This window comes from Lepidochelys kempii, chromosome 6 (assembly GCF_965140265.1).
Source record: "Lepidochelys kempii isolate rLepKem1 chromosome 6, rLepKem1.hap2, whole genome shotgun sequence".
In the NCBI taxonomy this organism is placed as follows: Eukaryota; Metazoa; Chordata; order Testudines; family Cheloniidae; genus Lepidochelys; species Lepidochelys kempii.
This window is the reverse complement of record NC_133261.1, coordinates 46082724-46095891: the sequence shown is the minus strand read 5'-3', so window position 1 is coordinate 46095891 and position 13168 is coordinate 46082724. Positions and strand designations below refer to the sequence as shown.

Genomic DNA, 13168 nt, shown 5'->3' with positions numbered 1-13168 from the left:
AGGGCCCTAGACAAATTAGAGGATTGGGCCAAAAAAATCTGATGAGGTTCAACAAGGACAAGTGCAGAGTCTTGCACTTAGGACGGAAGAATCCGATGCACTGCTACAGACTAGGGACCAAATGGCTAGGCAGCAGTTCTGCAGAAAAGGACCCAGGGATTACACTGGACGAGAAGCTGGATATGCGTCAGTGTGCCCTTGTTGCCAAGAAGGCCAATGGCATTTTGGGATGTATAAGTAGGGGCATTGCCAGCAGATCGAGGGACGTGATCGTTCCCCTCTATTTGACATTGGTGAGGCCTCATCTGGAGTACTGTGTCCAGTTTTGTGCCCCACACTACAAGAAGGATGTGGAAAAATTGGAAAGAGTCCAGCGGAGGGCAACAAAAATGATTAGGGGACTGGAACACATGACTTATGAGGAGAGGCTGAGGGAACTGGGATTGTTTAGTCTGCAGAAGAGAAGAATGAGGGGGGTTTGATAGCTGCTTTCCACTACCTGAAAGGTGGTTCCAAAGAGGATGGATCTAGACTGTTCTCAGTGGTAGTGGATGGCAGAACAAGGAGTAATGGTCTCAAGTTGCAGTGGGGGAGATTTAGGTTGGATATTAGGAAAAACTTTTTCACTAGGAGGGTGGTGAAACACTAGAATGCATTACCTAGGGAGGTGGTGGAATCTCCTTCCTTAGAAGTTTAAGGTCAGGCTTGACAAAGCCCTGGCTGGGATGATTTAGTTGGGGATTGGTCCTGCTTTGAGCAGGGGGTTGGACTAGATGACCTCCTGAGGTCCCTTCCATCCCGGATATTCTATTCTATGATTCTATGACAATGGGTCTAGAACAGGAGGCTGGCAGTAGAATATCCAAGCATGGCTTGGTGCTGCCCTCTGTCCAAAGCCAAGCATATATACAGTGAATACTCACAAGTTTCAAAAGTTGCACATCATTACATTATCACCTGAGTGGTTAAAAAAAAATCTATTCTAAAGCCATGCAGAGGTTCATGGAATGGATGTTTCATTTCCCCTTGCCTTGTCGGACTCCAAATGACTGAAATTATCCCTGTCAAAAAGAACAATAGTCCTAAAGTTAGACTAATCCAGGTCCACAGCATGGTAGTGCATTAGATCAGTTGAGCCATCTGGATAGTCCTTTTGTCACTATTTTTAATCTGCATTGTCTCGCAAGGCACAGATGCATTGTCATAGCAGAGAAATTCAGTAACATTCCTAAAGGTATACATTTTTCTATCTTGTATTATTATTTAACACTGAATTGTTTATCTTACATGTGTCAGATGGGATTTAACCTTTGATTACTTGCATAAGAATTGTCAGAAGAGAAGGAGAGGAATGCTTTGTTTGCTGGTTGATTTTGGGCCATTTTTTGCTTAATGAGGTTTTGGATTTAGTTATAGAATTCTGACCTGTGAAATGCACTCATGACTTTCTTGACTGATTAAGGCCAGTAAAGAGGTTTGGGGCTTTTTATTGCTGTGGATTATTAATATCTTCCTCGGATATGGTGAGCCATAAGCTATGTGCTCACAAACAGCGATTTGACTCTTGGTCAAGAATCTCTTTAGCAGGATACTAAGAAAATGGTGACAGAACAATTCCATCTACACTTAGCTGAAAGATATCAATGGGATTCTTATCATCTAGTATCAGAATAGGGTATAGAAGGAGTGTTATTCTGCTAGTGATGGGCATGGGGGAAGTCTCCGAGCTGACTTGTATTGCATGTACTTGCTGTTTTTCATAGCTTGAGAGATCCAAACACTGCATCAGATATTATTTATTTGTTTACAGTAGTGCCTAATGGATCCAAGCATGTTAGGCCCTGTACGTATGTACAGTAAGAGTCCCTGCCCCCAAAGAACTTAAAATTAATGCAAAACCAGACATAACAGGTGGGTGAAACAAACCTTGGGCAAAGGTGCAGAAGGGAGAATGAAGTAAAAATAGCATGAGCGTTTTTTTCACCACTAGCTAACTGTGCAATTTGTAAAAGTAGATGTTATATTTAGGTTCCTACACCATGCTCATGTCAGAAGCATATGAGTGCCTGACCTAAATGACAACTGGATATTGTTCATTTACATGCATGATGTGGTGGGATTTTTTCACCTTCTTCTGAAAAAGGTGGTATTGGTCTGAATGGATTGTTGGTCTGATATGGTGGATGCTGCTCTTGACTGGCATTGCTCTTTTCAGCACTACTTTCTAATTGCAGACTTTGGGACTCACTCCCTATGGCAACATACAATATAAAGTGTGTTTATTCTACTTAGCTTTTGACTGGCTGGCTTCCAATAAATATTTCATTAATTTTAGTTCCAGGTGCAAACTTCCGAGCACTCCAAACTTTAAAAATATTTGGATACAACGTCAAATTTTGTTTCTGGAACTATCTGCGTAACAGGCAGAACCAAGACACTGGACTCAAACAACCAAAAACGTTGGCGTTGTTCAGACGTGTGATTTGATTGGGACTCATCTCTGGAGGACATATAATTATACTTCCTTCCTTCCCAGGAATGTTGATATGTTTCATTAATCAATGTTTGTAAAGCACTTTGAGATACTCAGATGAAAGCTGTTATATAATAGTGCACCGTATTACATATTTTGTAAATATGAGATCTAAAAACCTGAAGCCTGTTCTAAAAGCTAATTTTATTCAACACAGACTTGCCATTCTAAATGGCATTTTACAAAGATCATATTTTTGTTTCAGTTTTGGAAGCTAATGAGGAGCAGAGATATTGCTGAAATGATTAAAAGGTGCAACTATATCATAGTTTTATGAATGTCACATTTCATTTTCCTACATGCTATTTCTCACAAAGGCTACAATAATGGCAAAAAGGAAACAATTTCTCAAAAATAATGCAGAACTAGTGGAAGAGTTGTCAGGCCCCATTCCTTTCACCTGCACATGTGTTAAAGTCTCAATGCCATTCTCAGGGTCTATAAGCTTTACTAAACTGTGTCTGGTTATAGCAATGAAAGTAGCCCTAAACACACACCTTTTAAAATGTCTTTTCTGTGCTCACTCAGCATGCAGTATTTTAAAGATACAACATAGTAAATGTTAGCATTTAAAATTATATGCCATTATATTGAAAGGCAAAGCCCACATTTTTAAAGAGCTACATACATACTTAGTTGCAGGTCCATGTAAATCCCTTAATGTGCACCCAGATTGTGTAGCCAAAGGTGTTAGACCATAATGAGTTTTTAAATAATTATCAAGTTACAATAGGTTACAATTTCAATGAAATATAGCATTTGTAGTTAATATATGTACAATAATTAAGCCTTTTTTTCCTGATTCGCATATGTGTTAGGAAAACATTGAGATCTAGAAACCTATTGCATGCTGGAGAATTGTTTTGTCACAGTTCAGTGTTGGTTTTCCTTCTAAATACATTTGGGGTACAGATGTCAACTTGGTGATTGCTCAAGATAATGGCATGCCTTGGTATTGGTTTATTACCTTCTAGTTGTTGTGCAGCTTCAGTTAATTCAGTCTCATAAACATTGTACTTGTGACTAGCCTTGGCAAAATTTTCTGGGGGAGACTGCGAAGAAAAAAATCTGGAGTGTGATAAGCCAAAATAATTCTGGGATTTCCTTCACAATTGTCATGTTCCCTATTGATGTAGTCTCTAAGGATTAACTATAAGCCCTGGTCTACACTAGGACTTTAGGTCGAATTTAGCAGCGTTAAATTGATGTAAACCTGCACCCGTCCACACAATGAAGCCCTTTATTTCGACTTAAAGGGCTCTTAAAATCGATTTCCTTACTCCACCCCTGACAAGTGGATTAGCGCTTAAATCGACGTTGCTGGCTCGAATTTGGGGTACTGTGGACACAGTTCGATGGTATTGGCCTCCGGGAGCTATCCCAGAGTGCTCCATTATGATCGCTCTGGACAGCACTCTCAACTCAGATGCACTGGCCAGGTAGACAGGAAAAGAACCGCGAACTTTTGAATCTCATTTCCTGTTTGGCCAGCGTGGCAAGCTGCAGGTGACCATGCAGAGCTCATCAGCACAGGTGACCATGATGGAGTCCCAGAATTGCAAAAGAGTTCCAGCATGGACCAAACGGGAGGTACGGGATCTGATCGCTGTTTGGGGAGAGGAATCTGTGCTATCAGAACTCCGTTCCAGTTTTCGAAATGCCAAAACCTTTGTCAAAATCTCCCAGGGCATGAAGGACAGAGGCCATAACAGGGACCCGAAGCAGTGCCGCGTGAAACTGAAGGAGCTGAGGCAAGCCTACCAGAAAACCAGAGAGGCGAACAGCCGCTCCGGGTCAGAGCCCCAAACATGCCGCTTCTATGATGAGCTGCATGCCATTTTAGGGGGTTCAGCCACCACTACCCCAGCCGTGTTGTTTGACTCCTTCAATGGAGATGGAGGCAATACGGAAGCAGGTTTTGGGGACGAAGAAGATAGCTCACAGCAAGCAAGCAGAGAAACCGGTTTTCCCGACAGCCAGGAACTGTTTCTCACCCTGGACCTGGAGCCAGTACCCCCCGAACCCACCCAAGGCTGCCTCCTGGACCCAGCAGGTGGAGAAGGGACCTCTGGTGAGTGTACCTTTTAAAATACTATACATGGTTTAAAAGCAAGCATGTGAAAGGATTACTTTGCCCTGGCATTCGCGGTTCTCCTAGATGTAGTCCTAAAGCCTTTGCAAAAGGTTTCTGGGGAGGGCAGCCTTATTGCGTCCTTCATGGTAGGACACTTTACCACTCCAGGCCAGTAACACGTACTCGGGAATCATTGTAGAACAAAGCATTGCAGTGTATGTTTGCTGGCATTCAAACAACATCCGTTCTTTATCTCTCTTTGTTATCCTCAGGAGAATGAGATATAATTCATGGTCACCTGGTTGAAATAGAGTGCTTTTCTTCAGGGGACACTCAGAGGAGCCCATTCCTGCTGGGCTGTTTGCCTGTGGCTAAACAGAAATGTTCCCCGCTGTTAGCCACAGGGAGGGGGGAAGGTTGAGGGGGTAGTCACGCGGTGGGGGGAGGCAAAATGTGACCTTGTAACGAAAGCACATGTGCTATGTATGTAATGTTAACAGCAAGGTTTACCCTGAAAGAGTGTAGCCACTGTTTTATAAAATGTGTCTTTTTAAATACCTCTGTCCCTTTTCTTTCTCCACCAGCTGCATGTATTTCAATGATCACAGGATCTTCTCCTTCCCAGAGGCTAGTGAAGCTTAGAAAGAAAAAAAAACGCACTCGCGATGAAATGTTCTCCGAGCTCATGCTGTCCTCCCACACTGACAGAGCACAGACGAATGCGTGGAGGCAAATAATGTCAGAGTGCAGAAAAGCACAAAATGACCGGGAGGAGAGGTGGCGGGCTGAAGAGAGTAAGTGGCAGGCTGAAGACAGGGCTGAAGCTCAAATGTGGCGGCAGCGTGATGATAGGAGGCAGGATTCAATGCTGAGGCTGCTGCAGGACCAAACCAGTATGCTCCAGCGTATGGTTGAGCTGCAGCAAAGGCAGCTGGAGCACAGACTGCCACTGCAGCCCCTCTGTAACCAACCGCCCTCCTCCCCAAGTTCCATAGCCTCCACACCCAGATACCCAAGAATGCAGTGGGGGGGCCTCCGGCCAACCAGCCACTCCACCACAGAGGATTGCCCCCCAAAAAGAAGGCTGGCATTCAATAAATTTTAAAGTTGTAAACTTTTAAAGTGCTGTGCTTAAAGTGCTGTGTGGCATTTTCCTTCCCTCCTCCACCACCCCTCCTGGGCTACCTTGGTAGTCATCCCCCTATTTGTGTGATGAATGAATAAAGAATGCATGAATGTGAAGCAACAATGACTATTGCCTCTGCAAGCGGTGATTGAAGGGAGGAGGGGCGGGTGGTTAGCTTACAGGGAAGTAGAGTGAACCAAGGGGTGGGGGGTTTCATCAAGGAGAAACAAACAGAACTTTCACACCGTAGCCTGGCCAGTCATGAAACTGGTTTTCAAAGCTTCTCTGATGCGTACCGCGCCCTCCTGTGCTCTTCTAACCGCCCTGGTGTCTGGCTGCCCGTAACCAGCAGCCAGGAGATTTGCCTCAACCTCCCACCCCGCCATAAACATCTCCCCCTTACTCTCACAGATATTGTGGAGCACACAGCAAGCAGTAATAACAGTGGGAATATTGGTTTTGCTGAGGTCTAAGCGAGTCAGTAAACTGCGCCAGCGCGCCTTTAAACGTCCAAATGCACATTCTACCACCATTCTGCACTTGCTCAGCCTGTAGTTGAACAGCTCCTGACTGTCCAGGCTGCCGGTGTATGGCTTCATGAGCCATGGCATTAAGGGGTAGGCTGGGTCCCCAAGGATACATATAGGCATTTCAACATCCCCAACAGTTATTTTCTGGTCTGGGAATAAAGTCCCTTCCTGCAGCTTTTGAAACAGACCAGAGTTCCTGAAGATGCGAGCATCATGCACCTTTCCCGGCCATCCCACGTTGATGTTGGTGAAACGTCCCTTGTGATCCACCAGAGCTTGCAGCACTATCGAAAAGTACCCCTTGCGGTTTATGTACTCGGCGGCTTGGTGCTCCGGTGCCAAGATAGGGATATGGGTTCCATCTATAGGCCCACCACAGTTAGGGAATCCCATTGCAGCAAAGCCATCCACTATGACCTGCACATTTCCCAGGGTCACTACCCTTGATATCAGCAGATCTTTGATTGCGTGGGCTACTTGCATCACAGCAGCCCCCACAGTAGATTTGCCCACTCCAAATTGATTCCCAACTGACCGGTAGCTGTCTGGCGTTGCAAGCTTCCACAGGGCTATCGCCACTCGCTTCTCAACTGTGAGGGCTGCTCTCATCTTGGTATTCATGCGCCTCAGGGCAGGGGAAAGCAAGTCACAAAGTTCCATGAAAGTGCCCTTACGCATGCGAAAGTTTTGCAGCCACTGGGAATCATCCCAGACCTGCAACACTATGCGGTCCCACCAGTCTGTGCTTGTTTCCCGAGCCCAGAATCGGCGTTCCACAGCATGAACCTGCCCCATTAGCACCATGATGCATGCATTGGCAGGGCCCAGGCTTTCAGAGAAATCTGTGTCCATGTCCTGATCACTCACGTGACTGCGCTGATGTCGCCTCCTCACCCGGTATCGCTTTGCCAGGTTCCGGGTGCTGCATATACTGCTGGATAATGCGTGTGGTGTTTAATGTGCTCCTAATTGCTAAAGTGAGCTGAGCGGCCTCCATGCTTGCCTTGGTATGGCGTCCGCACAGAAAAAAGGCGCGGAACGATTGTCTGCCGTTGCTCTGACGGAGGGAGGGGCGACTGACGACACGGCTTACAGGGTTGGCTTCAGGGAGCTAAAATCAACAAAGGGGGCGTCTTTACATCAAGGAGTATTTCAGGCAGGACTTCACAGAGGGTTCCAATAAGAAATGGTGCACCTAAGTTATCGTTCTTATTGGAACAAGGAGGTTAGCCTGGCCTCTGATTGATACATGGCTAGATTTACCTCGCTGCACCTTCTCTGTGAGTGACTGCAGTGTGACCTAGAGGAATGAGTCCCCTAAACAGGGGAGGAGGCAAATGAGTACAAAACAAATCTGGTCTATTTCTTGTTTTGACCCACTCCATCTATCTTTTACATCTTTGGCTGGCAGCAGACGGTGCAGAAGGACTGCATGCCATCCACATCTCATGGCTGCTCAGCAGAAGATGGTACAGTACGACTGCTAGCCATCCTCATCTCTTGCCTGCCTGGCAGAAGATGGTACAGTATGACTGCTAGCAGTCCGTATCGCCTGCCCGCTCACCATAAGACGGTTCAATAGGACTGACTGCAGGACTAAAGAGAATGACCTGGTCAAGTCACTCCAAATTTAGTCCCTGCGCCCATGTCTGTCCAGGCGCTCCCAGCCGACGTGGCCAGGAGCACCTCGGACATGACGATGACGGCTACCAGTCGTACTGTACCGTCTGCTGCCACAAGGCAAGGGGTTGCTGCTACTGTGTAGCAATGCCGTACCGCATCTGCCAGCACCCAGGAGTCATAGGGTGACTGTTGCCTGAGCGGGCTCCATGCTTGCCGTGGTATGGCGTCTGCACAGGTAACTCAGGAAAAAAGGTACAAAACGATTGTCTGCCCTTGCTTTCACGGAGGGAGGGAGGGAACGGGGGCCTGACGATATGTACCCAGAACCACCCGCGACAATGTTTTAGCCCCATCAAGCATTGGGATCTCAACCCAGAATTCCAATGGGCAGCGGAGACTGCGGGAACTGTGGGATAGCTACCCACAGTGCAACGCTCCGGAAGTCGACTCTAGCCTCGGTACTGTGGAAGCGCTTCGCTGAGTTAATGCACTTAATGCACTTAGAGCATTTTCTGTGGAGACACACACACTCGAATATATAAAACCGATTTCTAAAAAACCAACTTCTATAAATTCGACCTTATTCCATAGTGTAGACATAAGAGTATACCCACCCAAATGCCCTGTGCTAGTTGTGCCCACAGGAGCCAACATGTTGCACCCAGACACACAGCAAGACTCAGTAAGCCCATGTAAGCACAATTCATAGATATTTAGGTCAGAAGGGACCATTATGATCATCTAGTCTGACCTCCTGCTCAACGCAGGCCACAGAATTTCACCCACCACTCCTACAAAAAAAACCTCACACCTATATCTGTGCTATTGAAGTCCTCAAATCGTAGTTTAAAGACTTCAAGGAGCAGAGAATCCTCCAGCAAGTGACCCGTGCCCCGTGCTACAGAGAAGGCGAAAAACCTCCAGGGCCTCTTCCAATCTGCCCTGGAGGAAAATTCCTTCCTGACCCCAAATATGGCGATCAGCTAAACCCTGAGCATATGGGCAAGATTCATCAGCCAGATACTACAGAAAATTCTTTCCTGGGTAACTCGGATCTCACCCCATCTAGTAGCCCATCACAGGCCATTGGGCCTATTTACCATGAATATTTAATTACCAAAACCATGTTATCCCATCATACCATCTCCTCCATAAACTTATCAAGTTTAATCTTAAAGCCAGATAGATCTTTTGCCCCCACTGCTTCCCTCGGAAGGCTATTCCAAAACTTCACTCCTCTGATGGTTAAAAACCTTAGTCTAATTTCTAGTCTAAATTTCCTAGTGGCCAGTTTATATCCATTTGTTCTTGTGTCCACATTGGTACTGAGCTTAAATAATTCCTCTCCCTCTCCGGTATTTATCCCTCTGATATATTTATAGAGAGCAATCATATCTCCCCTCAACCTTCTTTTAGTTAGGCTAAACAAGCCAAGCTCCCTGAGTCTCCTTTCATAAGACAAGTTTTCCATTCCTCGGATCATCCTAGTAGCCCTTCTCTGTACCTGTTCCAGTTTGAATTCATCCTTCTTAAACATGGGAGACCAGAACTGCACACAGTATTCCAGGTGAGGTCTCACCAGTGCCTTGTATAACGGTACTAAAACCTCCTTATCCCTACTGGAAATACCTCTCTTGATACATCCCAAGACCACATTAGCTTTTTTCACAGCCATATCACATTGGCAGCTCATAGTCATCCTATGATCAACCAATACTCCAAGGTCCTTTTCCTCCTCCGTATTCTTAGTGTTACACGTGCAAATGCAGTCTTTTTGGCAGCCAACAGGTGCCAAATATTTGCAGGCACACCCACTCTCCTTTGAAAAATTGTCCCTACATGTTCTTAAGAGGATAGGAGCAATTGCTGAAATTCTTTCCACCACCTGACAGAAAGAACAAAGATAAGGTATTGAGAGAAGCTTATTTTTACTTTGTTTTTAAAGGCTATGAAAATCACCACACATGCCTGATAATTCAGAATGACCATTGCTGACTGTCTTGTAGTATTGTTCTGAGGGGAGCCTAACATCCATGAGCTGGCTATAAGATATGCATTAAAACACCTTGCCTATCCATCATCGTTCTCAGCAGGGTAATATAAACAGATACACCACTTGTGGTCACTTAGATCTATTCGGGAGAAATTACTCCAAGTCTTACAAGTAGCCAATGGTTGCTACTTATGGATGTTCCGTCTTGGTAACAGAGTAAAAGAGGGATGAGAAAAAGTATATTTTTAATAAAAAAATTGTCACTTTTCCATCTATTTAAGAGAAGAATGATACATGAATGGAAAAAGCAGCTGTGTCACTAATATAATCTCCATGTGCCCCCAACAACAAATTTGTAATAGCACTAAGTATTTCTGTTCAGATGTATTTCTTGGCAACAAAACCATCAGGAAGAAAAAAAAATCTCAGGACTGACTGAATGTATTTTAGGAGTTCAGCAGCTAGGAAAAGATTTCTGTGTTTATCAAAAATCATCTTAATCATTTGCACCAAGAGCCTGCCCTCTAGGTAATGTATCTACTAGGGATTTTCAACAAATGTGGCCAATTACGTTACAAAATATTTAATGGTAAATACAATTTAACAAATATATTGTGATGGCAGGGAGGCCAAGTGTTTGCTGTGCAATCTAAAGTCTTTTTTGTTATATTGGAGTCTGACCCAAAGCCCACTGAAATCAATGGGAGATTCTTTATTCACTTCTATGTGCATTAGAATCCAAAATGTCTCATTGTATGTGGTATAAGCAATGTTCAGATTGATCTTTTTCTAAATCCATGTTAAAACCAGTTCAGGTGTCCCTGTTTTAAAAACCCTGTTTATGTACTGTGGATTAACCTAGAAGAGTTGTGCTATCTTTTTAAAAGACGCTAAAGTACACAGAACTGTTTCTCAGCATCTCTGAACCTCTCTGCATGTGAGTACATGCTCGCTGTTCCCCTGGGATCAGATTGTGAGCCCTTCTTCACCTTGGTGAGCACTTACGCAAGCAGGTTCACTGATGTTAGTAACTGCTTGTCAGTATTACTACAGGGGTCACAATTTGGCTCTCAGTAAATGCTTAGATCTTTAAGATCTTCTGTTTGAGTCAGCTTCCACATACAGACATGGGGAAGATGTGAATGTTCATGTTCCATCCCTAGGGGGCAGAGTGGGATTTTTCAGTCTATACAAAAGTAAAATCTGTTGCCAAGAAAGAGGTTTAATTTTCCTCCTGGATTAGGATTAATCTCTAAAATTTCAGGACATTAACAGTCTGAAGAGCCTTCCTGTCCAGCACCTTCAGAAATTACATCCTTAGAGCATGCTGGGATTGTGGCTTTTAAAAATGTGCAGGCCAAGAGAACATAATTTTATTGCTGATTTACTTGTCTTGTTGGATTTGCATGCAGTGTCCTGTGCTGACAGCTCAAAGACAATGCATACACGAAAGAAACTGCAAATCAACTATTCACACTTCAAAATTCAGAAGTCTAATTGCTAATCAGTTTAATGTTGCAGATAATAACTTTGGCATGCTTTTGGGGATAGAAAATAAATGAAAAGGTTAGGTAGTGAATAAAATGGAACATATCTGCTTTTACAGATTTAGGATTGTATTGTAGGTCCTTACATTTTAATCCTAACTGACAAGTTTTCTTGTTAAATGTCTTACAACTTCTATAATTCTTATCTGAGATGGTCTGGATTTTAAACGCCTTTTAGTTGTCAGTGCCCAAGTGTACATCAATCGCCTCCTTTCCTTTCCCAGATATAAACAAAATCTGCTTAATATCTGTTCATGGGATATGGATTCAGACCCTTACAGCTCTAAGTCATTGTTTCAAACCTAGCCCAGTGACTGAAAATTACTATCATCTGTCAAATCTTGTGTAACCTAAATGAAAGGTGTTAGCAGGGGGCGGGGGTCTAAGGTGATTTTTTTAATGGATGGATGTCTGCATCATAAATCTACCATCACACTTTGTTTAACTGGGAGTTTGACACACTTGATGGTGGTCTCAATAGTGACAGAATGGGTACGCTGCTCTCTCATTTGGTGTTCCTTTGGGTCAGTTGAGGCGATGTATAGAAATGCTTTTTCCCTTTTGACTATACCTACCTATGCTTTAGAGAGAGAACGGAGTCTGTCTCCAGTGCTGTTAATGCAGCCCTGTCCCTGAACGTAACATTTAATTTTCTAAGAAGTTAATTCTCTTTCTTTTGTACCAGCATAGGTATTTCTCTGACCTGCATTGTTCCATTAGCTTCCTTTTCTGTCACAGCTCGAAATAAGAAGAGGGGTGGGTTTTGTTTTTTTTAAAGTATGTGAAAATAGGCACAAAAAAATGAGAAGAAAAGGGATAGATGGGAAAGAGGAGATATGGGAGCCACAGCAGAGCTCAGAAAGTTGGGAAAGCAGAGAAGAAATCACTGAGAAGATTTTCAAAGGCACAAAGGGGATGCTCAGAAATATAAGAGGAGAGAGATGGGGATGATAGCAGATATGGTGGGGAAATAAAATATCATGGAATGAACGTAAGGGTCAGGATATTTATAAGCATGGCCACTTAATAGGAACATAAGAATGGTGTTTAATTTATCAATGTTTTCCAAAACCTCCTCTATTTCCCCTTCAGTCTGGGACAGGTCCTCAGATTTATCCCCTGAAAAGAATTGCTTAGGTGTGGGAATCTCCCTCACATCTTTTTCAGTGAAGATGGATGCAAAGCATTCATTTAGCTTCTCCACAATGGTCTTGTCTTCCTTGAGTGCTCGTTGAGCACTGTAATCGTTCATTGACCCCACTTCTTGTTTAGTAGGCTCTCTACTTCTGAGGTACTTAAAAAAAATTGCAGTTAGTTTGTAGATTTTACTACTTGCTCTTCAAATTCTTTTTTGGCCTGCATAATTATACTTTTACATTTGACTTGCCAGAGTTTATGCTCCTTTCTGTTTTCCTCACTAGGATTTGACTTCCAATTTTTAAAGGATGCCTTTTTGCCTCTAACTGCCTCCTTTCCTCTGTTTAACATTGTGGCATTTATTTATTTTTTGGTCCTCTTACTGGTTTTGTTTTTATTTTTTTAATTTCTGATATGCATTTAGTTTGAGCCTATCTTAGTGTTTTTAAACAGTTTCTATGCAGCTTGCATGCATTTCACTCTTGTGACTGTTAATTTCTGGTTTAGTAATGTCATTTTTATGTGGTTCCCATTTTTAAAGTTAAATGCTACTGTGGTGGGTTTCTTTGGTAATATTCACACAAGGATATTAAATTTAATTACAT

General features: G+C 43.6%; 1 protein-coding gene across 11 annotated transcripts in view; it reads left to right on the top strand.

The window, feature by feature from the left end:
• Window positions 1-13168, top strand: part of ANO3 (anoctamin 3) — a 403981-nt gene that overhangs the window by 167786 nt on the left and 223027 nt on the right. For 5 of the 11 annotated variants that reach the window (XM_073347800.1, XM_073347802.1, XM_073347801.1 and 2 more), the window contains exon 1: window positions 4142-4604. The exons of 4 other annotated variants lie outside the window; for them this stretch is intronic. In XM_073347800.1, the coding sequence (XP_073203901.1) occupies window positions 4223-4604 (382 nt within the window). In that variant the 5' untranslated portion in view covers window positions 4142-4222. Of the gene's footprint in view, window positions 1-981; window positions 1235-4141; window positions 4605-13168 lie in introns of those variants that run through there. 2 more of the 11 variants (XM_073347807.1, XM_073347806.1) reach the window with 1 other exon arrangement.